Raw genomic sequence first — 24,933 nt, 5'->3', positions numbered from 1 at the left:
AAGAAAAATACAATGGCTTTATAAAGCAAAGGCTTTGTGCTAGGCTCAAATGCTGCATAGATGCTAATTAGTTCTCAAAACTACTCTGTTAGTAAGCTTATAAGACATAAAGGTTAAAGTCAGCATAACATTTGTGAGTCCAACTTTGACCTTGGCAAATAGACTATTTTTTTTTAATATTATTTCCTTTCTCTGTAAAATAAACCAGAGTGAAAGAAGCATAGCTAGTAAGTAGCCAAACAACAACATACTGTTACGATTCCCATTTTTACAGATGTAAAATGGGAAAGATAATGAATTGGAGTGTGGAGAGGGAGAGCTCTGAAATTCTCATCTTTTATCCTCAATGATTTCACCAGATTGCATAAAAAGTGAAGAATAAAAGAGTAATGGTCCCGAATTCCTCCAGGGACAGTTCAATGAATCCGTGGCTGCATACATAGATAAATCAAGGAGAAAGATCGAGGGCTTTGAGGGGAGACCCCAGCAGCTCTGAGCCAAAGCTGCTGCCTTTGACTGCTACTGCCAAAGGAGAATCTCCATCAGAGGTGACTTTCTTCTCTGAGGGAAATCAATATTACCTGTATATTTCTGGACACCCATGGACACTGCAACAGGACTATAAGAACTGAATAGATCTGGTAGGCAAATCATGTTTTTGCATTTACCTCTTTACTCATGAATGAAAATTTTCCTTCGTCTGATTCATCAACAGGAGCTTCGAATTCAAACTGGCTGTTTCCAACCACAAAATTTTTATCCTATGGAAGAGAAAAGTTCATCTTAGAATTCATGTAGCATCACCAAGCGTAATAAAATATCACCAGGCAATATCCTGTTCAGCACCGGAAGTAATAAGACTAAAAGGAGAAGGCTAACCAGTTAAAGTCATCTTCTAAATGAAAGCTAGTCACACATTGAGCCAGTGCAATCTGCTACTTTGCTGCACCCCTCCAACGTTCGTTAAAGGTGGAAGCACCAAGCAGTACAAATAAAGCAAGAACATATCTAGCACTCTGTTTTAGGGAGCAATAAGAAAAAGCCAAGAGATATGAATACTGGATGGCTTCACACATCAGATCTGTTATTAACAGAGCTGTGTGAGTTCTGCCCTTTAAGGTTTTCTCTGTAGGGATCCTGGGCAGAACAGGAATGCAAGAATTGCATGGGAAACTGGAATGAACATCCCTCAGATCTTGCTGGCTTTGTTTCTCCTGCCTCACTACGACTCCAGCTGTGTTTTCACAAGACAGTCTTTGATGGCAGTACCAGCTTAAGGGTATTCCTGCCTCCTAGACACCTTCTTCCCCCCCTCTTCTCCGTAGGCCCTAAATCCGTTCATTCCTGCCTTCAGGCTGCAGCACATACCAACATGCACTGCATCGGCAAAACTCTCAGCTCGGCTGTTCTGTGATTCAATCAAGGAACTGAGCTGGCTAAAAACCAAACACATCACCCCATGACACTGTTTCTATGCTGGGTCATTCTCCTGCTCTGGCCCATAGCACAGCTGTGCAAACAGCTTTGCCAGAAGAACCAGAGAAAGAAATAAATAGCAAGGATATTTTCAGACAGTATTGTTGGTAAAGACTTATGAAATCAGAACCCACTGGGGGACAAGACCACCTTCACCTTTATAGAATCACAGAATGCCTTGGGTTGGAAGGGACCTTCAAAGATCATCTAGTCCAACTCCCTTGCCACGGGCAGGGACATCTTTCACTAGACCAGGTTGCTAAAAGCCCCATCCAACCTGACCTTGAATGCTTCCAATGATGGGGCATCCACAACTTCTCTGGGCAACCTGTTCCAGTGTCTCACCACCCTCATCGTAATATCCTATCTAAACCTACCCTCTTTCAGTTTAAAACCGTTGTCCCTTGTCCTGTCACTACAGGCCTTGGTAAAAAGTCTCTCTCAATCTTTCTTATAAGCCCCCTTTATATATTGAAAGGCCACGAAAAGGTCTCCCCAGAGCCTTCTCCAGGCTGAATAACCCCAACTCTCTCAGCCTTTCTTCACAGGAGAGGTGTTCCAGCCCTCTGATCATTTTCATGGCCCTCCTCTGGACCCACTCTAACACGTCCATGTCTTTTTTGTACTGGGGTCTCACCAGAGCGGAGTGGAGGAAGATAATCACCTCCCTCGACCTGCTGGCCATGCTTCTTTTTACGCAGCCCAGGATACCATTGGCTTTCTGGGCTGCAAGTGCACATTGCTGGCTCATGTCCAGCTTTTCATCCACCAGTATCCCCAAGTCCTTCTCCACAGGGCTACTCTCAATCCATTCATCCCCCAGTCGGTATTGATATTGGGGATTGCCCCGACCCAGGTGCAGGACCTTGCACTTGGCCTTGTTGAACTTCATGAGAACTTCACTTTGATGCCTTCTGTGGATGTAAAGAACTAGTCCCTGCTTTCGTCCAGAACCGCTTGAGTCTTGGAGTACATGGCAAAAAAATAATGGTTACTTGATTCCTCTTTCCTGCTCCGAGGGTTAGTAAGTTGTCTCCTGCTGTCATCTAAGCCTCATGTATGAGGATCTTATCCTATTTATTTGTAGCTACTTCAATGCTGGAATCACTTGTAACTCACGGGCCACTAGGTTTACCTAATTAGTGCAGTGGAAACATTTCCTATTGCACCTTCACTGTGACAGGCTGGGCAGCTGACCCAAGAACCCACCAAGGTCTGGGGCTGAGGAGGAGCACATGCTTTAACCAGGTAAAGGGCCTGACTCTAGTCTCTGGGAGGTTTATGTCATAGAGGGGAACAGACCTTTTACTTCTTCCTTCTCAGAAGCTGCATATAGAAAATAAGCTACTGACTGAGCTCTGAAAAGCCTTTTCTTAAAGTTTTACAGCCCATTCTGCTTTACAGAAAATGTCTACATACTCCAAGTTTTAAAGCACCTTACAAACCTCTTGAGGAACGCTGCCTCGCTTTCCCTACTCCACATATTTCAATATATCACGTGTTTTTCAAAAGCTTTCAAATTCTGCTGCTGCTGCTTGAGGCTTTCCCACACGCTTAACAGAAGGTGCTGGGAGAGGAGGGGAGCTTCGGTCTGCGTGACAGCTGCTACCTGGAGTGAACTGAAATCAGAAGTTGCTACACCAGGCTCTTGAGCAGAAGGCCACAGAGCTCACATTCAGCAGTCTGAGTGCAAGAAGAGACATGTAGCAAACACTGGGAAGTGGGTTACACATCAGACACACATGACAAAGACAAATCCAAATGGAAATTACTTTTAATGAAAATCTTTGGAGGGCTAATATGGTTATCTTGATGCTGGTACATCTGTCTCTTCTAGTGTGCCAATCTTTCAAGGACTCAGCTGGAGAATGTCTCTCAGAAGTTGCATGCAATATGACTTATCAGTACTAAACTTTCCTCTCAACCGCTTGTCCTGGATGAGGCTATTCCCAAGAAAATGACAACAGCATGGATTTACTTCTCCTTCCTACTGAACTTCTTTCAGAGGAAGGAAGGGCAGAAAAACAGTCAACAGCTTCTCCTCTTTTAGTCTATTACCCTCCACTGGAAGCCCTCAAAAGGAGATTTATTCATTGTACTGTAAGTGTTCACAAGTTAAGAGGTGCATACAAAATGTGTGAGCTTATTCTTCCATGCTCAGTTCTGCAATAGCAGTTTTCAAAGCCATCCATCTCTCCTACTCACTGAGTAAGCCCAAACCTTCACTGCTAATCTCCACCTAGAAACAGAGATGCTTATATACACAACGTTGGCTAGTGTACTTAGTCACCCATGATAAGGCAGGTTGTGCATCGCCATTTTAAGCAAAGCACAGATTAAACCAAGATAATAGAGCTAGTAGTTCAAAGTGACAACAGAATATTCTTTTTTGCTTTTTCTAAGCAAGAATTTAGGCAAGGAAAATAGGAGGAAAATGGATATATACCAATGTCCTAATCAATAAAGACCTTAAATGTGCTCATAGCTGCATGACTGCTAGCTCCAAACACAATGTAATGGCCAGCATATCCTGTGGCAAAATTGTTCCACATGAGAAGCCACATACTATTTTGCATTTGGGCTGCGTGCCAACCTCTACAAAATATCCATCCATGGCTTCTCCTGAGCCACCCTGCCCTCCATGAGATGTTTACCAAAGGCTGAGTTTAGGTTATGCTCTTACTCAAATGAACTTTCAGTAACCAAAGTTATTGCTTCAGATAGCATGACCCCACAGGCATGAGTGCCTGTACGATTACAACTATTTCATGCCTTATTTGTCTGTTTTCACATATACTTAGAGGTCTGTGTATACAGCTGTAGTCACTGTGTGTGCCTATTCAAGTCCTGGCACTTAAGGCATCATTATTTTGGCTTAAAAATGCATCTCTGTACCAGGATATATGGAGCTGCTCCCATGACAGAGATGACGCTCCCACATAGCTCTCACCTAAGAAAAATTATTCTGACATCATTTGACACTCATTGCTCTCCAGCATCTTTCCAGCCTAGGGCCATCTTACTTCTTGCAGAGACTTGAATTCCACGTAAGCCTTCCCAGTTCTAAGTTAAATAAATGCATACTAGGTCTGGTCTGTAGGCAAACTGTTAAACATTGCTACCCATGACAAAGCATTCAATCCACAGGATGTGTCTCTGCCTTTGTTAAATGTAATTGATACCTCACATTAAAAAAAAAGGCAGAAGCTTTTTCGTTCCCTTTTCTCTACTAGTAGTTCAGAAAGATTGACGTGCTTATTCACAGAATGATAAACTAAATGAAGGAGTTTTTGGGTTCCTGCTGCTGCTTCTCCTCCTTGGAGCAAAAGGGTCCTCTAGAAGTCAAATTCAGCACATCTGGATTATGCATCTGCCCTGAATTTGTTCTCGAGAGAGAATGGGCTCTTCCACTTATATCAAGGGAGCAGGGAAAGATTTTCCTCTTGTGCAGAAAAACAGCTCTTCACAATGTTAAACAAAAGAAATGTGAGCAAATTCTCTGGAATACTTTTCCATTTTTAGCAAAGAGAGCTGTGGCCTTTAAGACAAGTGTTGTGTGCCACATCTTGCACACAGCCAGACATCCTACCAGGGGACCAGTTCTGGCATTTCAGAGAACAGACCAATTCACCAAATTGCTTTTCTTTGTTTACATATATTTTAAGGTCTTCAAGCAAAAATGTTTAGTTTTGAACATATGTTTGTATAGCATGGTCTTGATATATGTATAGTGTAGTGATACACAGCATGGTCTTCACATGATTGTAGTGCTTATGGGTTGCTTTTTACCCTTCTCTGAATACCCTTCTTACATTGTTACTCTCCAGACCTGTTTACCCTTTTCCATCCCTTGGTAGGCGTAGCAGAGGTGATAGAAGCACTTTGTAAGCTATACAGTACTTCAATTTGGCAGAGGAAAAAAAAAAAACCTCAAAAAACAAGAGCCTTCTTTCCCTTGATAGATGGCTGGTAGTTAAAGCAATCAATGCAATCATCAGCTTATCTATCATCAATTCGCATTTACACAAAGACAACACAGAAACAAACAATAGAGACTAAGACCAATACTTGAGCTATCACCTAAAGAAGTGGTTTTTAAACTTTGTTTTTATCAAACTAACAACAAGATTTTATGCATTGTCTAGGTTATAAAACAATTAAAAGCTTGGGGTCAAACTCTGGCTTCTTAGAAGCTTTGTAATTTACTTTCTGGAAGCAAGTACTGAGAAAGAGAAGCCTTTGCCACAGCTGAGAAAATACCTGATCTTCTGGTTTGACGGTCACACGCACACCCAAAAAAAGGCAAAAGATTGTTTTATCCAAACTAAGAAACATTTAATTTCTGAGTGCATTTTTTTGTTTGAAAAGTGAAAACGGAATTAAGCACAGCAAATGATGTCATTCTAATACAAAAAACCCCGAGTATTTAATTAGAAAAAAAATATGAAACATTCACTATTCCTAAATCTCCTTTCGTTTCATTAGATGAAAAATAATCGTCAAGTGTTTCAGTAGGTCCAACTTACATTCTTTAAAAAAAACCCCACCACATCTAGTAGTTAAAATATTTTGTCCAGCTCTGATTCTGTCTTGGTGATGACTCTATCACAGTAACCAATATTATACCAAACTTGAATGTGTAGCTCTTTTCCTTCTCTAAAAACAATTATGAGCAGGATCTCCAAGGAACACAAACTAGTGCTTTAGTTTAGGGGTGTGGCTGCAGTTTAAGTGGAATTCAAATGACAGCTAGCTTTGAATTAACCTGCTTACCTGATAATAAGCTAGATGTCTTCCCTCAAAATACACCATTGTTCGGTACTCCATAGGTATTATTGGAGGGTTAGGGTTTAGAAACTGCGGGCACTCTTCTTCCTGGGGAGAGAAACATTTTATACGTTATTCCAAATAAAAAGTCTTATCACAACAAGCTTCAGTAGCCTTCGGACAATGGAATGATTGTTCTGAAGAACTTCATGCTTAAAATACAGTGACAGATTTGATTACACCCTTTCAAATTAGACATGCTAAAAATGACTGCAGCATATGTCAAAGCTGTGGGTGATTATCTTTCCCAGCCTTGAAATCTTGTTCCTCCCATTGAAGCAAAATAGTAAAAAGAACAAAAATATCCTTTCAGGAGTTATTCAGTCTCGCTGCCCCTCCTCAATCACACCCTTAAATTCCCACCCCCGCACTGTCACTAAAAAAAAAAACATACCTTACACTTCTGGAGTTAACTTTAGAATCATTTTTAAATCCCTAATTCAACCAACTGATATGAGACAAAAAGCAAACAAAATATTGAACTGTTCTAATAAAAACCTAATAATCTTATTTTTAAACATTACCATATTTTGTTTAATCACATCCTGTACTGAAGAGGACTCTTCACAGATATGTCTCTTCCAGTCCCACTGGCAATTCCATCTATTGCTTGCACAGGAATAGCATCTACAAATATAATATGATAGTAACGACACACTGTCGGGCTTTTTCCCCCAACTGACAAAAAAAGTAAATGAAATTCCATCTTTATTCATGGAGCGTAGATCAATCTGTTATAGTGTCCTTACTATATTAAGCTGAAAACTTCATAGTAAGAACAGTTCAAGAACCCCCAAAAGCTATTTTCTCCCTCAAATATTTGAGCAAGGATCAGAAAACCACAGCATCTCGCACAAACTTTAAGATCAAGTCTGAGAGGACTGGAAATGATCTTGATCAACGTTCATACATAAGGACGAACGAAGTGGGGTTTGGGTTGGCTGTGCCTGCCCTGGGGCAGCAACATCTCGAGCAGGGCAGACGATGGGGCCAGAGTCAGCTTTGACTGTCCTATTTGAACGCACCGCAACCCAAAGCACCAATCTATCATTGGAGGGAACAAGTAGGTAAGCAGATGTCCACAGAGCTCACCTGCAGATACATTAGCAGCTACAGAAATGGCAACCGAATGAACTGGCCTTTAATTATATGTGCCATGAATATTTCTATTCTGTGTGTTTTATGTTACCGGCTCACCTGGTGCCCTTCAACCATTTTTAAACTCCATTAAAATGTAAGAAATTTGGACACCGGCAAATTTTGAGAGTGCCAAATGGCTTAATTATGAAATGATTGAGTAACTCAGCTGCCAGTTATCTGAAATACCGTGCTACAGAATCTAAACACCTAAGTTAAGAAGGTGAAATACTTACGGCTGATTTTCAAAAAGATTCATTGCTTCTTCACAGTCATAAAAAGGGTAAGTATGTGATGCAAAAAATATCTTGTTGTTTCCAAAGGTTAACTGAAGTGGAACTGAAACATGATCTATCACAAAAGAAAAAAAACTATCTAAGTGGTTGTTGAATTCTTTAGCTCTTGAGCTGAATGATACAATGATAATGCTTCTATTATTTTACAGGACATAAGCAAATATTTAACTATACTGTTGACACTCTGAATCTCATGACCTGTTATACTTTAGATCTATAAACTCTGTTTTGTCTTTTTAAGCTTTACAAAATTTTCAGCACATGGTTGTCAGAAGAAAAGCAGAGATGGGATAAAGGGAAGGAGCAAAATTAGAGAATAGCTTTGTTTTATGGAAGTGTTTCTCAGCGGTGCTATCATCATGCTAGAATTTTAAAGAGTCTAGAAGAACAAGGAAAACTGAATAAGGAAATAATTGAACACAGATGAAAACTGGCAAGAGAACAGTCATTTTAAATAAAACATTTTCTTAAATATGAATATGTCTGCATGTAAAATTACTTCTTTCATTTGTGGATTAAAACTGTCATCGTCATGTGAATTAAAGCAAGTGATCTTTGTGGTTAATGCCCAACAGTGCCTGCAACACTAAGTTACCACAGGCACTTGTGATCTTCAGTTTGCTGTACATGATTTCTCCACGAATGTACTTCTTGTCTGGATTATTACTGAACTAAGAGTGGAAAATTTATCTTCAGAAACTGGTGCTTTCCTCAGCAACGCTGTTTGAAATACCTTTTGCAGAAATCATTAAGCCCTTGTGACAAGCTATTTCACAAGCTATTGAGCAATTTCAAACTCTGCTTTCCTTGAACAGTTTTCTTGGAAGACCATCAGCTGCTTGGCTGGAAGTCACCTTTGCCTGCACTGGGTCCCCTTGAATATTTCAGACTGGTAGGAATGCCAGGGAATTTCCTGACAAAGGGACTTCAAAAAAGCATCCTTCCTCTATAGAAATGTCCTATTCCCTTTGGAACCAACCACACCTAAAGTAACCCAGACTTTTCCAAACTCAATAGGGTTTCTTAACGGTAAGTGGATGGCTCAGGACTTTTTGTCACTTGCTGTCAGGAACCACTGCCTGTATTCATAACCGTCTGCCTTCTGCTGAAGTGTCTGCCAAGCTTCTGAGCATCTTTATATTACTTTTGAACATCCTTTCAGATGCATCCCTGTGCAACCAGCTCAGAGAGGTGTATTATTTCTAGGTGACTTGCTTACTCTAATGCCATCCCTGACAGGCTTCTAGTCTCACATTTTATGCTGGAAGACATCAAGGTGTCATGTTTATCAACCTGGTCACTTTATGTCCTGCTTTACAAAGTATTTAGGAATGTGATTGGCCCTAAATAAAGAGTGCTGCTTTAACACTTAGCATAATCTGATACCATGACACACCCCAGCTAGTTTAAAATTTAAGAGTGAGATTTTAACATCATTACTCTTCCTGCAACTAAAACTGGATTTTGACCTGTTTCAGCACCTTAAAAAGTGCTTCCAAGTACCGCTCTTACAGTTCATGGCTGTTGGGATACATATAAAAGGGTTATCCTCAGGGGTACCTCCGCACGCTGCAAGAGCATCTGTTTTTGGTTTTTTTTTTTCTTTTTGTTTTTTTAAACTTGATACATAATAAACAGTGCTGTGTAACCAGTTTTATTCCATGTGTTTATGCATCAAGATGTATGAACTTAAAAGCATGAATAAAGCACTATCTAGGAAATAGCACAAGAATTATGGTAGGCAACAGACCTTAAGCATATAATCAGTGGTTCAGAATAACGATACAGCCTTTAATTATACGACCACATATTTTTCCACTGGACTTACTATTGCAGAAGCTGGAGGGCACATAGAAGAGGCAGAAGGCTTTATGAGAGAAAGGACAGCCTTGTGACATGGACCAGAAAACAAGCCACTGAACTACAGCTGACTAGAGCAAAACTAAGACATCAGAGATGAAAAACATCACATCTGAAGCACATATGCAGCTCTTCTGGCCCCACAACTCGGAGTGATTAGGGTAGGATTAGAGTAGCTGGGTTTTGTTTGTTTGGGACACAGAATAGCACCTCTCTGGCTCCGTGTCTACGCCTCTGCCAAGCTCCTGGTTTCAGGTTCCTAGTAGAAACACTGGGAATGCTACAGCTTGTAAATACAGCAATGGAAAAAGTTTGAGCAAACCTTTTTTTTTTTAAATGTTTGAATGGACAAAGTTCAGTAGTAGACTATTTGGGGAAAGAGACTGGAAGAGGAAAAACAACTTGTATGCAGCTCATGTAAGAGCATCACATTAGAAGCAGCAGGCTATATTCTTTCCTCTTATTATACAGGGAGGGTAGCAATATTTCTTTACCTTGACCTTTTGGTGTTGGAGGAATTATATCGGGCGGATCACAGATAATAACCCCTTCTTTTAATTGAGCGTAATGGGTTGTTTCACCAAATGTACACAAAACCTGGTCACTCTCAGTCAAAGTTGGCAATGGACTTACAGTCAGTTCCACCTGGAAACGAAATTTAAAAAGGGTAAAATATTTGAAAGAAATGAACCAAGACCCAGTAAGATTTATGGCCAGAGAATTTCAAGTGCTCTTTTTTTTGGGCCAGCGGTGATATTTTGGCTAGTATCACAGAAGATGGTTCTCCTTTTCAATTTTTATTTCTTCCCATCTGCTAATCTTTTCCTCTTATACCTCTACCAATTTTTCCAGGCTGCGTCTATGCTGAATTAGACTGGTACAAAAACCTCTTGTCCTGTCAATGCATTCGATCAGAACAAAAAAGTCTGTACAGACACACCCAAAGCCTTTTGTTCTTGTCCTCAGCATCCAGTTCAGCAACAGTAAACAGAGTGGTTAACACTTAAATCCTGACAAACTTAATTAAAATTACATTAACCTTAGGTGTTACTAGTGAATAATGAAACCAAGGCTAGATGGCTGGAAAAGCTGGAGTTTGAAAGGGCTGAAGAGAAAAGTGGCTTCCTCAAGACTCAATGTTCATGCAAGAAACCCACTGAGATCTATCACTACTGCTGAAAAAGGATTTCTGAGTGATGGTGAGATCTTAACCTCCTCGAGGAAATTATCAATATAGAGTGCATTTGAGAAACTAAAAGTAAAATAAAATGGGAAAACTTAGCAAGGAAAGAGGAAAAAATTGAAAGGAAATTTTGGATGCTGTCCTTGATTTAATGCTTCAGGTGTGTTAATTATACAGTTGAACTTTTTCCATTTTGTATTGCCAGCAGAAATGACAATCATCCCTTTCTCACTGAAACTGGTCCACTATGTTATGAGCCGCAACATTTTTTGGTGAGTAAAGGAATCATGAGGAGACAGTGGCATTAGTGATGTTACAGGCAGCACGTAAACGCTCATTTGAAGTTGGATTTGGTTTTAGGTTTTAGGTATTTTGGCCTCAGATGCTGATACGAGACACCAGAGACTTGTCAACACAAGTTGACAAGATCTGAACTAAGGGAAAGTGTGGATTTTAAGTGGACTAGTTACACTCTACTAACATTTTTATTCAACATAGAAACGGCCTTAAGACAACGCTGTTTACATAATTTAGGAATGGAATTAAAGTGACTTGAATGACAGTCTCTTTCTTTCTGATTAAGAGGGATTAAAAGCCATTTTACTGATTTTACTTGCTGAGCACCCCCAGGAAGCCTGCAGTCTGCACTGGCATGCTCCATTTGGAGTTAGAGCAAGCTATGACACCCTGGTCACACTCTGAACGCTCAATTTTGTTGCCACAGAGTCGTTTTGCATGCTGAATTTACCTTCTCCATGTACCCAGACAGACTTCGCTGTGTAGGCAAATCCACTGCTGATTTTAAAGCAACAGCTTATGGCTTTGCTGCTTACTTAAGTTTATGCTCAAGTAAGCTGAAAGGGCAGCATGAAATCTCCCCTATCAATTACTTTTTATGGGTTATACAACAACGTGCAACACTTTCATAATATTCAGATAAGTGTAAGTGCTTTATCATCCATACTAGTGCATCATTTTGGTTCACAGAGAAGGTCAAAAAGAGCATTTCTTAGAAGAAAACATGAACGGCAACCTGCAAAAACAGCAGGCAAGAAAGAACACTGTGAGAAACGCCAGGGACTGAGATACCCCAAACACTATCCTATTCCTAGTCTCCACCGTGCATAAAGAAATGCAGGTATTAATTTTCCTGGTAGTGACATCAGTGTGCTTTAAGAATACGTAGGGAAAGCATTTTCTTGTCGTACCTTAGCAGGGGCTCTGCGACTCATATTCAGAGGGTCTGCACTAATGATAGTCATGCATGTGCCACTTGGACTCCACAGCCAGTGGTTCTCCTTATCGGCTGTTTCACAGTCTGCCTTCTTTGTGCACCTGACAAAACAGGAACAAAAAACAAAGCAAAGCAATATTATAGCTGGACTCTGCTTTCTCTGAACTATGCAACAATTTCAGGATTAGAGCCTGAAATTACAACATAAGATGACTGGGAATTTGCTTTAATATTGACTATCCAGGCTGCTATTAGAGAATTTTTAACAGAATAAGTGGTGGAATAAGTATTGATGGTTTGAGATGTCAAAAGCAAGTGGGGAAACATGCCTATAATATTTTGGACACCACTTTGGATTAGACAACCCAAATCCATACAGAGGCAGTAACATTTAGCACAAGAGCCATCAGGCAATGGAGCCATTGCCTGATCATCTGAAACCAGGCCGATTAATCTTAATTGTAACATATAACAAAGTCCTGAATGAGTGGGCACAGCCTGTTTTTTCTGCAGGTCAAGTGGCAGACACCTATGTGTTGCCAGTAACAAGACACCCCACTCATGAGCGTAAAATGCAACAGAGAAGTATTGCTGAGGGCACACAGGCTTGTGGAGAGCTCCTGTGAAACCGTAGCACTAGAAACGTTACTTTTGTAGTGAATGTTTTCATTAACTCCTGCCACTATTTAAGACCTCTCTCTGCCAGGGCACCGTTACCATTATGTGAAGACAACAGCAGTTGTGCAGCCTCACCAAAAATACTGGGAGATTTTCCCAGCTCAAGTACAGGAAGGACAAAATGAAGAGATGCTGCAGTGCAGAAGCTGCATATGTGGCTACAAAAGCTTGTTGAAGCGTGTGTGTGGGGACAGTCTCATGCGTATTCTTTCCATTCTGTGCAAAGTTTAGGATAAAATGCTGTAGGATCTCTGGCTGCTGTAGCAGAAGACTATTAACTCATCAGGGGCTTTAACACAGGGCAGTTGCTGCACAGTTCTGTCAACCTTACCCTTAAATATATCATTTACATACAGAGTCTACATTCATATAACATATCCCTAAACACACTGTTAAGTGCTGCTTGTGATCATGAGACAGAACTTGCTGTAAATGAGAAAAATATCAGAAATTAAACACTTTTTTTTCTCCCCATTGGAAATAAATACTAGCAAATGCAAAAAATCATGTTTCCCTGTTCTCAGAGACCATTAATATTTTGAGATATTGAGGTCAGCGGTCATATCAGAAACCTGAAGGGAAATCTAGGGAAAATTGCCTTTCGTATGATGTATGACATGGCCTTCAACTCCCAGCAGCCCAGGAGGAGTTCAAGGTGTATATTCCAAATCCCCAGGTTTCATCCACAGCAACTGAAACCCAGGCTGGAAGAGTTACAGTGTATTACACAAACCTGCACGCACCGCATAAGTTTCTCTGCAGTGCTCCATATTATGCTACACATCAGGCTGATAGGTAACTTAATGTGATAGTTCACATTTTCAGACAGGAAGGTAGAAGCCTGAAATTCATCTGCATACTATAATTAAATAGCCCCTTTGTTCCAACAGCAAGTACTTAGAATCATGAATTCCCAACTGCTCATGCCAAGGGGTTAATTAACTTAGTAGTCAAAAAGAGAGCTGCAGGACCGCTCTTCCCTCTCACCACTCCAATCAATGCAGAGTGCAAAGAAGAGACATTCCAGAGCTGTTCAGTGCTGTCCTAGTTTACATGTGTTTGAATATTAATTCAGTTAACCTCTGCAGATAGTCAGGCAAATGCCACTTTCTGCTCTCCTACAGTTAGGTGAGGGTTCAGTGTAGCTACACGTCTTCATAGATGACATTTATACAAAACCAGCATTTGAGCTATATACTTTATTTCAGACATGAACAGTTTTTTCTTTTATGTTCTTTTTTACACTTTCCTGCTCTACTTATAATATATGCTATATTTTCTGAATTTTAAATAGGGAGCACTCTTTTAATTTCTGGGAGAACATTTGACTGTACAGTTCAGAGAGTGATAAAACTTGCAGTTAGAAAATGTATACTGATTTTCAGTACCAGCAGAAAAGTATGTATTTTCCCACACCAATCAAATCTGCAGAGGTCAACGGGGACTTATTTGTGTGCACAGAAGACTGATATCAATGTCTGCGTGATAAAATTAAATCACTATCAGGAGCGTAAGGCTGAGTACAAAGAGCTGAGATCGCTAGGCTGAGCAGTAACCCACAGCACGTGTCAAAATTTGAGCTATTCCACTGCCTGCACCTGAGAAAACACCGGCAGCACTCACCTGCCCTCTCTCACGCACCAGCCGCAGTACGGATCCCTCGCTTGGGTACACTTCTCACAGTCCGAATATTTGTGGCAGTCCTGCACAGGTAGCCGATGCACCTGGAGAACCGAAAGTAAGGCAAACCATAACGGATCTGAAGAAGGCACAAGGAGACGGAAATGTTTGTGGACAGGGTTGTACAGCGCCGTTGCCTGTGGCAGCAGAAGACTTAACCCTGTATTATTATGATCAGAGCTCAGCTTCGTTTTAGGAAAATACAGACAAAAACAGAGTCTGGTTATTTCCCCCTTAACAAAGTCCAAATTCACACACTTTTCCTGCTTTATTTCAGTCCAATATTCTCTAATCTCTCTTCAAAGTAATGTAGGACATTGTTATAATCAAGAATCATGAGCAAGTCTTATAAAATTGAGCTTTTCAGTTCCTCCAGTTATGTTACTTCTGGAAATCCACATTACAGCAGCCACCACAGGACAGAAACTACATCAACAACTCTGAATTCAAGAAACAGCTACTGCAGGACAGATACTTTCAAAAGGCGAACTTGGTACTGGCTAGATCGTTTTTTAAACAGAATACCCTCCCCTCTGTATCACTAGCACGGAGATGAAATAGTTTGGAAATGCGACCATCAGTGGCACTTTTAGCCAGAAGGCATTTCAGAAAGTCTGCAAGCGTGAGAGAGCCAGGGTGCTTCGGGTTACTGCACTTCTCCACACATAGCCCTCCACCATGCAATACATTAATGAAAGAGAATGGAAATAATTATGACAGGAAGCAGCAGGGAAAAGAGCATCATCAGTTCTCATGTCTCAGTCCCCTAGTAAATATACGGCTTCTGGTTTTGATTTCCTTTGGTGCTGAAAATAAACAATTTTGTCTTTCTTTGGTGCACAGAAAAATGAGCCAGCACACTACCATCCCTTTTAGTTACGCTGCTGAAATGATGCAAGAGGAGAACAAGACATACGTCTTCCTGTCAATGACTATGTTTTACTTTTAAAGAGTGCAAAAAGTCTAGCAACTGTAACTGTGAGATGTAAGCTTTCTTTTTTCTACCTTATCCTCTCATTTAAAACAACTGGCAATTACAAAGCTACTTTGAAAGTCAGAGTTTGGCCTTTTCTTTCACATTTGGGGGGTTCAGTCTGACTCAGTTAAGGAAAATGTCAATATTGGGTAGTTTTCTTGTGTTTATTAATACAGACGTTTACATTTTCAGCATTCTCTTCTCCCACAGATTCTTACCTAACTGGAGCTAAGTTACTGGCACTCTGTTTCACTAACTGGTACCCATGAGTAATTTAATATCCACTGAATGGCTTTTTTATGACAAAGTATTTATTTCATAATTCTGGCAGGCAGAAACAAGCCCTAGAGATTGCCGTCTCTGCAAGTTTTATGTAAACAATGGATCTAAAAAACCAAATAGCAGCTCCATTTACAGCCAGGTTCAAAATGCAGAGAAACTAATTTTAGAGATTTTCTAATTGGCACTCTTAATCAAAGAGAGTGGTAAAAGCTAAAACAAGCAAACAAGCTAGTGATCGTGGTAAGTGACTGCCACAGGCTTCTGCTTTGCTCCCAGTATGGGACGTACTATAAGGAATTTAGGATCCTACCAGTGATGTTCACTTGTAACGAACCAGTGTGAGCACGGCAGGGGTGGTACGCTCCTTTCCAAGTCCCTCAAGAAGCTGCAAGGGGTTTCTCCTGCTCATTGCCCAAGCTCTGGGAGCACAGCGGGGAGGAGGGGGCTGACTTTTGAAAGCATTTGCTCCAAGCCACCCACTGCTATTGACACAGCAACAGAAGCTGGGAGGAGAAGGGGGAGGAGAACTGAAACAGGAAAGCAAGAGCTTATTTCTCACTATGGCTCTTAACCTAATCTTAACTCCTGGAGATGACAGTCATGTAATGCCATTACAGAGCTCCCAACTTTAGTTATTCATATTTAAGCTGAACAGGTTTTGTAAAAGAAAATTATTATTCGCATTATTCAGAAACTGCAGTGTCTATGAGAGCTACTTGAAAAAGATTAAACTGAAATCCTTTCTTTGGCAGAAATTTGCCACTTTCTAAATTTAAACATTTTGTAGAGATGGAATTATTTTTTTGCAAATGTTCTCTGAAAAATTTGTCTGTGGCCTTCCTAAATTCTACCAGTTCAAGCAGACTGTCACCAGAAAACTTGTCTTCCTTCAAGGTTGCTGCCATCCCTTATGCTGTTCAGCAGCTCACGCCATAGCCTAGTGGGGACCTCAAGGCTTTTAAGCAATGTGCCAGCTTGTCAAACAGGGTGCCAGGCCACCCAGGCTTTTGTGGACAATGTTGAAGTTTCGAGTTCTGTTCCAAATCTGAACAGAAGCCAAATGAGAAGTATCAACTACTCCAAAAAAAAAAAGAAGTAACCTCTCTCACACACTATCATATTATTAAATGCTTTATCAGTTGCTTATCTGGCACTTTTTCCAATGTGGCTTCTAGCCTGAAAACCTTCAGCAAGAATATAACATTCCCACAGCAGGAATTTATATTAATCCTTTTATAAAACAGACAGAGAACATTCTTCTTGCACTGTTTTCCCCAAATACTCCCTTTCGCAGCCCCCCCCCTTTCTCCCCATGTTATTGCTGCCAGAGCGTTTCCCATGTCCCATTCCGTGTCACTGTCAGTGCTGCACATGGTCGCAACCTGTCACCCACCCTGTCCTGGAGAGCTGCTGAACCATGCATTTGAGGCTGGCAGCTCCAGCCACCACAAAGTGTCAGAAGAGGGTTACAGCTGGAGGTGAAGGGGAAATCTGGCATCCCTCTCATCTCCTACTTGCTTTTTTTCCTACCTTTCTTTACAAACCTCCATTGTGCCTCACCTGTCAGCACAGAGAATGGGAACTTAGAAGCGACTGCCTGTGCCTTTCATAGCAAAGTCCGACCTTTCCTGCTGCACTCGCTTGGTTCTAGCAGAAGCTCGAACAAAAGTGTTTCCCAAAGTTGTAATTCTCTCCATTGCTTCTTAGTTTTTGACAGCAAGACCCACAAAAACTCCTGGAGGCTTTACAGATGTCTAAATGCTATTATGTCAGCCGCCAGCATTCTAAATCCTGAAGTACCGTTGAAAAGGACCAATGGCAGCTAGAGCATCTACTGGTACCCCACAGAGACCCCACCGAGCGCTAGGGCTGCCTGACCCTGTGGCGTGCTGGTGCCAAACGTCTCAGCTTCATCCTTCTCACAGACCCCATAAGAGAGCTTTAGAGGTGAACTCACTTCCCATTCCCAGTCACTAAGCATCAAGGACATAACAGTTCTCCAAGTCACAACAATCAAGTCCATCAGCTTAGACTTGAGAAAGGTCTTCATATGCACAGAGCGGGGGGAGCCCCACCAAATGGGGCGACTTCCAGGAACAACTGAGAAATGTACAAATCTCAGGTAAAGTTGCAGAGAAGGTGAAAGCAGACCTGGTCCTTAACACAAGCAGGACAAGTTACCTTGTCTGTGGTCATCACGTACAGATTTTCTTGGGTTTGGTCAAGGACCAGGTCATTCTTTATGGGTTTGTTGAGTTCAATAATAAGAGAGCTGTACTCAGTTGCAGTAGATGACAGGAACACCTATTTCATGGAAGAAAGAAAGGTGGTTAATGTTGCTTTTTTTTCCCAAATATCATTATATCTGGCTACTGTCGTAAAAGACAATCAAAAATGTTTCTATAAATATATTAGCAACAAAAAGAGGGCTAAGGAGAATCTCCATCCTTTATTGGATATGGGGGGAAACATAGTGACAAAGGATGTGGGGGAAACATAGTGACAAAGGATGAGGAAAAGGCTGAGGTGCTTAATGCCTTCTTTGCCTCAGTCTTTAATGATAAGACCAGTTGTTCCCCAGGTACCCAGCCCCCTGAGCTGGAAGACAGGGACGGGGAGCAGAATGAAGCCCCCATAATCCAAGGGAAAATGGTTAGCGACCTGCTACACCACTTAGACACACACAAGTCTATGGGGCTGGATGGGATCCACCCAAGGGTACCGAGGGAGCTGGCGGAAGTGCTCACCAAGCCACTTTCCATCATTTATCAGCAGTCCTGGCTAACCAGGCAGGTGCCAGTTGACTGGAAGTTAGCAAATGTGACACCCATCTACAAGAAGGGCCAGAAGGAGGATCTGGGGAACTACAGGCCTGTCAGTGTGACTTCGGTGCTGGGGAAGGTTATGGAGCAGATCATCTTGAGTGCCATCACACAGCACATACAGGACAAGCAGGTGATCAGGCCCAGTCAGCATGGGTTTATGAAAGGCAGGTCCTGCTTGACTAACCTGATCTCCTTCTATGACAAGGTGACCTGCTTAGTGGATGAGGGAAAGGCTGTGGATGTTGTTTACCTGGACTTTACTAAAGCCTTTGACACTGTTTCCCACAGCATTCTCCTGGAGAAACTGGCTGCTCATGGCTTGGACAGGCGTACTCTTTGCTGGGTAAAAAACTGGCTGGATGGCCGGGCCCAAAGAGTGGTGGTGGTGAATGGAGTTAAATCCAGCTGGCAGCCAGTCACAAGTGGTGTTTCCCAGGGCTCAGTATTGGGGCCACTTCTGTTTAATATCTTTATCAATGATCTGGACGAGGAAATCAGGTGTATCCTCAGTAAGTTTGCAGATGACACCAAGTTGGGCGGGAGTGTTGATCTGCTGGAGGGAAGGAAGGCTCTACAGAGGGATCTGGACAGGCTGGATCGATGGGCCGAGGCCAACTGTATGAGGGTCAACAAGGCTAAGTGCCGGGTCCTGCACTTGGGTCACAACAACCCCATGCAATGCTACAGGCCTGGGGAAGAGTGGCTGGAAAGCTGCCTGGTGGAAAAAGACCTGGGGGTGTTGGTCAACAGCTGGCTGAATATGAGCCAGCAGTGTGCCCAGGTGGCCAAGAAGGCCAATAGCATCCTGGCTTGTATCAGAAATAGCGTGGCCAGCGGGACTAGGGAAGTGATTGTCCATGTGTACTTGGCACTGGTGACGCCGCACCTCAAATACTGTGTTCAATTTTGGGCCCCTCACTACAAGAAAGACATTGAGGTGCTGGAGTGCGTCCAAAGAAGAGCAACAGAGCTGGTGAAGGGTCTAGAGAACAAGCCTTATGAGGAGTGGCTGAGGGAACTGGGATGGTTTAGTCTGCAGAAAAGGAGGCTGAGGGGAGACCTTGTCACTCTCTACCACTACCTGAAAGGAGGTTGTAGTGAGGTGGGTGTTGGTCTCTTCTCCCAAGTAACAAGCGATAGGACAAGAGGAAATGGCCTCAAGTTGCGCCAGGGGAGGTTTAGGTTGGTTATTAGGAAAAATTTCTTCACTGAAAGGGTTATCAAGCATTGGACCAGGCTGCCCAGGGAAGTGGTTGAGTCACCATCCCTGGAGGTATTTAAAAGACGTGTAGATGTGGCACTTAGGGACATGGTTTGGGGGGACTTGGCAGTGTTAGGTTTATGGTTGGATTCGATGATCTTAAAGGTCTTTTCCAACCTAAATGATTCTATGATTAATGAAAATCCTGTGTTTACTCAAGTTCACAAATTCACATCAGGGAAAACATTTCAATTTGAAGTATATGGCATCAAAAGAAGCAAGCAAAGCATAAAAGTCATGAAAAGAAATTGCTCACTGCTCACAATAGCTAATATTTTTATCTTTTTTTGTAAATACTGATTTATTTTAGCACTGTAAAATTAAAATTCTCAACTCAGAGCCTTTATACTTGAAGGTGTTCAAATTTGTTGTCTTTCCTTATGGTAACCAACAGTTTCACCTTGAAATTTCAAACGATGTAGTGGCACATGGCCATCACTCCCCTTCAAGCAAAAGAAGGTGTTTGGCGTTGCAGCCTTGACATTTTAACACCACAAACATGTGAACCCTTGAGCCCCACACCACACAGCCAGAATTTAGCAGAGCTCCAGCTTGGGCTTTGTATTGCCATCTCTATTCACTGAATGGCCAGAATGATTACAAAATGAAAAGTTGCTCTTAAACTAGTATGGGCTTGAATAGAGATAAGGCTAGAGCAGCTGTTAGATTACCTAAGGCTGTTTATATAGGGCTCTCAGTAGGTATCTAATCCTTCGGGAATAGTGTCATTCAGGCGAATCTAATTCAATCTGTGTATTGGATAGCTGAGGCACATCAGAAATAACGTGGTTTTTCTTTGAAATTAAAAATATCAAGCTCCAAGAGAATTTGCTCCTGGTACACAATCTTATAAATCCCATTTACTTTTAGAGTAGAAGTATGCCATCACTACAGTTCATGATCTTTTAAACACCTTCCAGTCTTTTAAGTCCACTTTGTTACCTTAAGAATTTTACCATCCGATGTTCCCAGAAAGGCCACGGTATGCCCATTCTCCACAGCCACAGTGACGGCTGTGAGATTCATCCCTTCTTTTTGCAGTACTGGCTTCTCTATAACACCGTTCTTACTTCCCAAAAGGTACGGCAAGTGTTCGGAGCCACAGGGGAAATTTTTGCTTGCATTCTAATAAGGAATAGCAATACAGAGTGATGTTAAACATTCAGATCACTAATTCCTAGCTAAGAATGAAGTGCAACCCTATTACCAGACAGTATAATACCCCTCAGACATAGAAGAGTAGAAAGAGAGAAATGGATTGTCTGGCCATTTTCTCCCAGCCAACAGGCAGCAATCAGAAAACAGCCTGCTAATTGCAAACTGTTCAATGCTTTCACTTTCCAGGAGACATGGGGAGAGAAAAGTTTTTGTTTCTATTGCATTATAGCAGCACAGTTTAAAAAGTAACCAGTTTGTTTAATTAAAATGAACATGTCATCTAGATTGGGTTGACCAATTTTGTGTTGAAGACTGGTTTTTTAATGCTGTTTTGTTTCTTAATTTGCTGCTATCCATAGAAAAGCAACTCATTGGCAATTTTCTCGTGAACTTCAACACATTCCCTCTTCACTATGCTTTAATCCTGAGCTGCAGGGAGTGCCACCAGAAGGAAGTTCATTCACACCTTGCCTTTCCTGCTATATTTGGTAACGAGACTGTCTTTCTGATCTGAAATCCACACCTTCTTTTTGCTGGAAGCCATGGCCGCTCCACCTGTCATGTTCAGAATTTCTATGTTTGATGCTTACCTCAGATGCAGGGTACTGCAGTGAGTAACACTGGCGTTTGGAAGCAAAAAGTGTTCTTATCAGTGCTAGAGACCTACTGTGTGGGAGAGGGCTGTGGTTTCATGAGATGAAGGATTATGGGTCAATGCCAACATAAGGTATTCCCATGCCCCATCTCTTCAGCTGTTCACTCCTACCCCTGGAATGTAGCACACCACTTCTCAAGCTGTGCTCAAACAGCTGCTTATGCAAGTGTGTACCTTGCTCAGGGGGAATTAAGACATCCTCCTAAAAGCTGGCTGAGTTATTTTTAAGATTATTCAATTCCTCAGCCCAGTTTAGGGTTGGCTGCAGTAACGAATGGCATGCACAAGTAGGGCTTGCGAATAAGGTGGTGTGGGCAAAAACATCATAAAGTCAACAGAGATGCTGAAAACTGCATCTCGGAGACACAGTCATAAGTTGAAGAACAGTATCTGGAGGGGTGTAACAGTGCCCTCCAAAAACCTGACAGCCAAGGTAATGACAAGCCATAAAAAGAAGATGGCCATCATGCTATGGAAGTATTTTGAACCAGAGCAAAATATAAACATCACCTAAATATAAGAAACATGCATATTTCCAGTTATCTGAAAATTCAAATCCAAGTGAGAAACAACACTGAACTCCAGATATCGCCTACAAGATTCTTAATATCATTTGAAAACATTATAAATATGTTGGCTGAGACCAGAATTGTCTACAGCAATCATCTGGAAGCTGATCATGGGAGTAACAAATCACTGCATTTGACTCAGTAATTTCCATACCAGAAGGAACCCTTTAAAAGAAATGCATTTATGAAACCAATATTCATCTTTCAAAAGACATCAAATCTTTTTTAAAAGACTCAAAATTATTACTATCTTGCCACTTCTTGCTTGACCTGTTCGCAACCCCCCCAACCACATTCCATTTCTATAGTGAATCCAGCTATTGAGTTTTCAGTCATCTGATCTCACTATAGTTTAGCTCAAAGCCACCCCAAAACATGCAGTTGTAGATTTTCCACTGATTCTAACACAGATTCTAAAACTGATAGTGACATTACCAGTCCATGTGATGCACACGGGTTTTCTGCTGCAAAAAGTTTGTAAAATGAGCTGGTATTCTTTTTAGTGTAGCAATCGTTTCGGTTTTTTTCCATCTTTTCATTGATGTGCCGCAAGGAAAACACACACATGGCAGATTTTAGAGAGCCGTTATCTTTGTTTACTTTGCTGAAGAGTGCAAGAAGAACTTTGTCATCTGAGAGAGCATCCGTAGTCTGTCTCTGCTGAGCCATGCTCTCAGCCAGCTCTTCTCCTGGGGTAGTGACGTAAGCAGAATGACAGTGGTCATAGGCACCATCATCATCTTTGCAACCCAAGTCCATTTCAAAGTAGGAATAATAATGGGCATCATCTTTGCACAGACGTGCAATCAGTGTGCGGTTATTGACAGGCTGTTTCTCTTGCTGATTAAAAATAAAATAAACATAATTTTTATCCTCAAAGACTGCCACAAATTGTTGTGTGCTTGATGAGTGATAAGCTGACTTAACAGCTGCTGAGTCTGTATACATTTCAAAAATGTCTTTCCCGTCCCTTTCGTAGAGCTGCCGAGTGCTGATTATTATCCCGTTATCATTTGGTCCATTCCCTTTCCCAACAAACAGCACTCGGTCGTTATTCAAGGAAGTGATCAATCCCACAGTTGATACATTCTCATCGTTGCTTGCTACAAAGGACTTTTCTCCACTACTGTCTACATAATACTTCTCATTGCTAATGTCTTCTAGATCTCTGATGGCACAGATTCCCTTAAAAAGGCTTCCACACACCACAATTGTTTTATCCGCCTTGTTCAGCAACAGTAACTTGTTATAATTGTCAGTCAGTACTGCCTCTTTACATTGATTTTCATCAATGGGAGGTGTGCACTTTTTGTTGTCCTTTCTTGGACCTGTTTCTACAGACCTTATTACATCCAGGTTTTCTGTAAGCTGATACAGAGCATTTACCACTCCCAAATAGATTATCCCAGTGTCATTATCTACTGTTAGATGATTTAGCTCTGTAGCGCTCTGAAAAAATTTCAGTTCCTCATTTCTGGATAAGGTGACGCAAAAACAGCTCAAAATGCTCAGTGTCCAGATCCATAAAGCCATTTCTATGTAATACCTAAAAAGGGAAAGAAAACAAGAACATGAAACATATTGAAAACTAAAATTTACACCAAATTCCGCAACATGAAGATTTTTTTCTTTCATTATTTCAGACACAAATACACTTACCCTTATGCATGTGTAGACATCATGAAGATCATGGAAAGCCTCAAATCCTGTTAATTGCCTAGCAATTTAATATGTTGGGGAAGGATTAAACAAGGTCATATGTCTAAATGATTGTCATATAACCAATTAGATAATCAATCCTGTGCTAAAGCACAATGAGAACAACAATTTGAAACAACACAGAGTGCCAAGAAGTGGTAGCACTTCTCCAGACAGCTTCATACGGTGTGAATTATTTATTGTTGAGATTTTAAAAATAAGCTGAAGGATCCCAGTGTTTTGGGTGGCTCCTGCTTAATAGAGAGGGAGAATTTACATAGAAATGTTTCAGACATTTGGTGTTGCAGGACTTTCCCCAGAAAGGAAAAAAACCTGCCATTGACTACAAGTAAGTCTGGCTGCTGATGCTCTTTGAGAAGGTGTTACACTAATCCTTCATCAATGTAAAGCCGGAAGACGGTAGAGCCCTTAATATGCAACATTGCCTTTGACTCTGGTATGCGTTACAGTCCAACACTTCAATTCACTAGAGCACTGCAACTTAATAGTTTCAAATCTGTCTTAAGAACATTACTTACAGTTTTGTGGGATTAAGATTCTGTTGTTGTTCGGGGTTTTTTTTTTTCAGGATTTTTAATTCCCAAGCAGATCACCTGGCTGTTTGGAATTAGACAAAGACCTTCTGAAACTTGTAAGAAGGGGTCTAATTTTAACCTGAAGGGTTAAATGAGGAGGCAAGTCCCAACTGGCTTCCTAAGCACAGAACGTTTTGTCCATGTTTTCACAAAGTGTTTAGTTCTGAGAGCAGAAAACAGAAGGTGGCATGCTTGGACACACTGATGTTAGGGGGAAAAGATAAATACTGTTTGGAGGAAGTACTGAAAAACAAATATAATCCACAGTATTTTCATTTTCAAAGTTAGCCATGTGACTCCATAGTCTGATGAGGAAAGAACCTGTAAACTTACAGGGAATCTCAAGTTAAATCTGAAAACATCTGGAATTGTGAATAGAAAGGAAAAGAAAAAAAACAACCAGAAAAGACAAGAGAAACATTTAACAAAGTAATCTAACAGGCGAAAGCCTTGTAGGAGGAGGAAAATAGCGTAGAATGCCAAAACAAGGAACTGAAAAAATAAAAGAAAACCAATAAAAATAATAATAAAGGAACCATGCT

The 24,933-nt window shown here is 41.2% G+C and overlaps 1 protein-coding gene across 1 annotated transcript in view; it reads right to left on the bottom strand.

The window, feature by feature from the left end:
• Nucleotides 1–24,933, bottom strand: part of PLXNB2 (plexin B2) — a 265,036-nt gene that overhangs the window by 57,285 nt on the left and 182,818 nt on the right. Inside the window, exons 5-14 of the mRNA XM_050891898.1 lie at nucleotides 22,533–23,643; nucleotides 20,658–20,840; nucleotides 17,811–17,933; nucleotides 14,315–14,415; nucleotides 11,988–12,114; nucleotides 10,091–10,241; nucleotides 7,677–7,791; nucleotides 6,828–6,930; nucleotides 6,250–6,351; nucleotides 669–761 (exon numbers count right to left, since the gene is read on the bottom strand). Of these exons, the coding sequence (XP_050747855.1) occupies nucleotides 669–761; nucleotides 6,250–6,351; nucleotides 6,828–6,930; nucleotides 7,677–7,791; nucleotides 10,091–10,241; nucleotides 11,988–12,114; nucleotides 14,315–14,415; nucleotides 17,811–17,933; nucleotides 20,658–20,840; nucleotides 22,533–23,643 (2,209 nt within the window). The remainder of the gene's footprint in view (nucleotides 1–668; nucleotides 762–6,249; nucleotides 6,352–6,827; nucleotides 6,931–7,676; nucleotides 7,792–10,090; nucleotides 10,242–11,987; nucleotides 12,115–14,314; nucleotides 14,416–17,810; nucleotides 17,934–20,657; nucleotides 20,841–22,532; nucleotides 23,644–24,933) is intronic.

This window comes from Gymnogyps californianus, chromosome 1, assembly GCF_018139145.2.
Source record: "Gymnogyps californianus isolate 813 chromosome 1, ASM1813914v2, whole genome shotgun sequence".
Taxonomy (NCBI): Eukaryota; Metazoa; Chordata; class Aves; order Accipitriformes; family Cathartidae; genus Gymnogyps; species Gymnogyps californianus.
This window is presented reverse-complemented; position numbering and strand designations above follow the sequence as displayed.